Here is a 5,000-nt window from a genome sequence, read left to right on the forward strand (position 1 = left end):
TTTGTTGAAAAAATTTCTTTTGTAATTCCTTACATAAGGATTCAGAAAATACTGGACCTCCGCCTACACAAGTAAATTGTTGATAAAACTCCAAAATGGCATTTTCCCTTGACCCAATTTTTTTTTTTTCCTTATCGCTCAGGAAAGACAAGAAAATCTCGGGGTAGCACACATTCTCTAGAATTTCTCTTAGATTCAAACCCATAGCTGATGATAGAACTAAAATAGATATTTTCTGTTTCCTACTCACACGAGCCCATATCCTTGCTTTTTTATCAATCTCTAATTCTACTCTTCCCCCCCAATCTGATATTATAGTGCCGGTATAGACCGAAATTCCGTTATGGTTCAATTCTGACCGGTAATAGATACCAGGACTTTGCAATATTTGATTGATCACAATTCTGTATATTCCATTTACTATAGAAGTTCCCAGGGAATTCATTAGAGGAATGTTTCCAATAAAAATTGTTTGTTCTTGCATATCCCTACTGTTTTTCCAAATTAATCCCCCGGATACATATAATTCAGAAGAATATGTAAGTGATTCATATACAGCATCTCTTTCTTTTATCGATGGTTCTACTAATTGATATGTTTCCACAAATAATTGAAATTCAATTTCTTGATCTCTATCTTCAATTTTTGGAAACTTATAAAGTTCTTCTGCTAAGCCCTGATCAATGAACCGACAAAATCCTTCAAATTGTATCTGATTAAATCCAGGTATTGTAGACATTCCCCCATTTCCATCCCCAAGCATTTAAAATTTCCCATTTATTGAAAAAAAAAATCCCATTATTGGATCGTTTTTCATCCAATTATATGGATCGATCAGCACTGATGGAATTGCTATTCTGTTTACAGAATCACATAAAATTTTATCTAACTCCATATATGAATATGGAATGTCTGAAATACGTATGAACGGAGGAATAAAGAGAATTTTGATTTTCTACTCAAATTGGAATTTGCAACAGATACAACTGGAAAAGAATTGAGAAATTCCACTTAACTTATACTTATGGAATTTTATATAGAATAACAAAAAGTGATTCAATTTCTACTATTATTTATGATATTACATATTCCAATACAAGTGAAATAAATAATTCGGGATTTGATCTCTTCGATGAGATAAAAACCCAATAGTTAGAAACAATATAAAGTTGTTTTTTTAGCACTTAGCTTTTTTCTTTTTTTTCATGGATTTCCTTGTTCAGTTCAAAAAAAAAAAAGGATTCGCACCGAACAGAAGAGATATTTTTTTTTATCTATTTTTTTTTTATTTTTATAGAGTTTGTTGAAGCGCAGAAGAAAGCTTTATTAAGCATACGCGGATAGAACTATAGCTATCTATATATATGTCTTTCCTTTTATTGCGGGTCTATTCTGTACAGCGCATGGCGTGCTCTAGCAAAATATCGATTTTCTATAGGAATCATAAACAGATAAGATATCTGATTAGAGGTATACGTGTAATAATTTATGTTCTGGGGTTTACATATACTCATAATTGTTGTTATAATTGAAATAGAGAAGGCTTTTTTTTATTGAAAAGAATCAATACTGGATAGTTAGATATCCATTTTGATTTTCTTATATCATTCGGGAAATACAATTTTAGATTCAAATTTAGATTCAAATTCGAGAATCCTTCATGAATTTTCAGTCAATAGTTAACGGTTCCAATTTGTCCTGAATTTCGGCTTTTGTGACTGAAAATTCACATTTTGTTTTTCCTTTCAATAGAAAGGAGAAAGAATTCAGATAGTGCGTGTTTTGACATTTGACATACTATACAAAATTAATCAAAGAGATAGATCCAATCCAAAAAAGGAAGGATTTCTTTTAGGAAAGGGATTCAGATTAAGAAAAATGGGATTCAAGATACAAGTACAAAAAAAAAAAAAGAAGTTTAGTAAAAAAAAAAGGGGGGGGGGTATTTTCGTCTATTTTTTATTTCTATTGCCTTGGCGACATGGCCGAGTGGTAAGGCGGGGGACTGCAAATCCTTTTTCCCCAGTTCAAATCCGGGTGTCGCCTGATCAACAAAAGACGCGAAATACCTTATTCCGTTTTGCTGATATATTGTCCCCAATAGAAACAGCGGAGGAAAAAGACTCGTTGATATTTCCAAGAGCGCTGCTGCTTATTTTGTTTGCGCTTAATCTTTCCCGATTCTACTAGCAATCATACAAGAACTTCTTATAATTAATTGGTTCTAATTAATTGAATTGGATTTTTTGGATTGTTTCATCAATGGTATTGGACAAAATCTTTTTTTTTTTTTTACTCTGCACCAGCGATACTAATATTATTATTAGTGACTATTATTATTATTAGTGACTATTATTAGTGAAAAATAATGGAAAAAAGTGAACAATACTAGCAAAATTCCTTCATATTCATAGAGATAGGGGACATAATTCACATGGATATAGTAAGTCTCGCTTGGGCTGCTTTGATGGTAGTCTTTACATTTTCCCTTTCACTCGTAGTATGGGGAAGAAGTGGACTCTAGGGATACTACTAATTGAGTTGAGAAATGAAACTCTATCAATTCTTTTATAGATCGTTCTGCAAAGACTTTTTAATTTAACTATTTTAAATTGAACTATTTATATTGAAATTGAATTCAATAATTGAATTCAATTTCAAAATTCTATTCGATTCGAGTGGAGTAATTTATTCTATGAATAATATTTGAATAATACCCTTTTAATCATAATCAAATAAATATTTTAATGATTCCAGTGTTCATATTTCAAAAGTAAAAAGAATACAAATGATAGGAAAGTTATTCCAACCGAATTCTTCCTAAATTCTTTATTATGATAAACCGGCTCTTATCAGAGTTATATATGGACAATAAGGAGCAGCGGAACCTTTTTTACTTTTTATTTGTTTGCCTTTTTCCGGTTCAAAGACAAAAGAAAGTAGTTCTTTTTTTAGTTATTTAAAAGTTATTAAATTAAGTGATTTTCTACGGGAAATAAAATAGACATAGTGATTCTCTAACGGGATACTCCGCATACTAAGATATTTTCTTGGAGAAGTCACATATTGCGTACTTAGTACTTAGTTTAGTATTGTTTTTATTATTTTCGTTTTATAAATTCGATTTATGCTATACTTTATTGACTTGACTCATTTCATATTATGATTCAAAGATTTAAAATCGGCGGGGTTTACTAATCCTTTTCTTTTCGTCGAAATCTGAAAAAGTTTTTATAAAACTCCTTTCCTTGGATGTGTTCAATTAATTACTTCTTTGGAATGCTAAAAAAAGATTTCTTGATTTTCTTTTATTAATACATACCCCAACTATTCTTTTTTTTTCTTTTCATTGATTTGATTATTTCAATGGATTCCGGGATTCATATTGAAAATAATCAGAAATCCAGGAATTGGAATCATAAGAGTAAGAGGCCCCTTTCAACTATTCCAGATTAATTGGAACCAACACAAATCAAACATATGAAGAAAAGAAATCAAATTTGAACCTTATCTACATTCCATATAGATAATTAATATCTATTGTCTATATATCTATCTATATATGAATATGAAGATGACATTCTAGATTGATCCATATTAAGCCCAGATCTTTCTACAGTACAACTTTATATACTAGAATAACAAAAATAGATAGTATGGTAGTAAATATATTACTTTCTACCATACTATCGGATCTCATAGAATCCTGCTGATTCTAGTTCGCTCATTTCAGCTAAAACGCAAAATTGGAATTCTTTTCATTTTATTTCGTTAATTCTTGATATTGATAAGAACTAAGAAGTCAAGTTTCATTCAAATTAATCACTTTGACTAACAGTTTTTACATATATTATAAGTAAAAAAGCAGTAGGAACTAGAATGAACAGTGCAGTAGCAATAAATGCGAGAATATTTACTTCCATAATCTCATCGTTTCGTTTTTCTTTACTTCACAATAATTCGGGATTTAATCCCATAAGAGATGATAAATCTTTCGCCTCTAAATTCAATGGGATGAATTCCATCTCGATGATATCGAATCAGATCAATATCATGAATAACAATATCTGAACTCTCAAATCGATTTATCGTCGAGAATTGAATAGTATAACATAGAAAGATCATTTATTCATACCAAATCCAAAAATGGATTCCTGATCCAATCGAAAATTTCCTTACTTTGTTACTTTATTTATCATTCTTTTCCATTCTTTCTTTTCTATAAAACTATCTCCTTCCTTGTACAATCATCTGACTAAGTATCATCTAATCGTCTTTAAACTTACATAAGTTACAAACAAAACAAAAACAAAACAAACAAACAATAGAAGCGAAATGGTAAAGGGGGAGTTATGTTCTAAACTCCTTTTTTGAATGATCTAATCTTATTGGATTGGAAAACAAAAAAAAAGTGTGATAAAGATAAGTCCTAGTACAGTATAAAAAAAAAATCGAATATTCTACCCAATTCACTTTTTTTTTTAGAGTTTGTTTTTTCTTCGGCATAAACCCTTAAAAAAGATTATCCATTCCCTCTCTCTCTAAGAGAGGCAGAGTCCTTATTTGATTTTTATTTTATTAATATACTCTTTACTTGATTGAATTAGGAATGGGATCCATATAATATATCAAAACTTCAGTGTACAATTTGAATGAGATAGATTGTTTCAAATAATTGAGGTTACACAAAATCGGAGCCAAAAAAGAAGAGACTTTTCCGATTAAAAGGATTTTATCAAAGAAATTAAAGTCATTTTGTATCGTACAAATAAGAATTCTATTTGTGTATGTGCTACCGGGAAAGATAGGGTACTCGATTAGATTTCATTATACGGATCGGGAGGAATCGAAAAGGCCAAATTCAGTGAGGTCTCTCTTAGAATCCTGAATATGACGATACCAATAATTGTACTAATCCACATGTGTCTTTATCCATCTCCATCGATACTAGTTGAAGAAATGAAAATGACCATATTTGTATTTGCTTTGATGAAAAACGA

At 30.2% G+C, this 5,000-nt stretch overlaps 3 protein-coding genes and 1 non-coding gene across 4 annotated transcripts in view; 2 read left to right on the forward strand and 2 right to left on the reverse strand. All coding sequences in view use genetic code 11, as the record gives it.

Moving 5' to 3' along the window:
• The window catches only part of rpoB (RNA polymerase beta subunit), a 3,213-nt gene extending 2,450 nt beyond the window's left edge, over positions 1-763 (reverse strand). Inside the window, exon 1 of the mRNA in view lies at positions 1-763. This exon is cut by the window's left edge and continues 2,450 nt beyond it. Within this exon, the coding sequence (YP_009054421.1) occupies positions 1-763 (763 nt within the window).
• Positions 764-1,975: 1,212 nt separating this feature from the next.
• Positions 1,976-2,056, forward strand: trnC-GCA. The gene has a single exon. It is a non-coding gene; the product is annotated as a tRNA-Cys (tRNA).
• Positions 2,057-2,434: 378 nt separating this feature from the next.
• Positions 2,435-2,524, forward strand: petN (cytochrome b6/f complex subunit VIII). The gene has a single exon. The coding sequence runs from the start codon at positions 2,435-2,437 to the stop codon at positions 2,522-2,524; it is 90 nt and encodes a 29-aa protein (YP_009054422.1).
• A 1,294-nt stretch (positions 2,525-3,818) lies between these two features.
• psbM (photosystem II protein M) lies at positions 3,819-3,923 on the reverse strand. The gene has a single exon. It carries the CDS (start codon positions 3,921-3,923, stop codon positions 3,819-3,821), a length of 105 nt encoding a protein of 34 aa, YP_009054423.1.
• Between the last annotated feature and the right edge of the window lie 1,077 nt (positions 3,924-5,000).

The sequence above is a fragment of the chloroplast genome of Populus euphratica (genome assembly GCF_000495115.2).
Source record: "Populus euphratica chloroplast, complete genome".
Lineage (NCBI taxonomy): Eukaryota > Viridiplantae > Streptophyta > Magnoliopsida > Malpighiales > Salicaceae > Populus > Populus euphratica.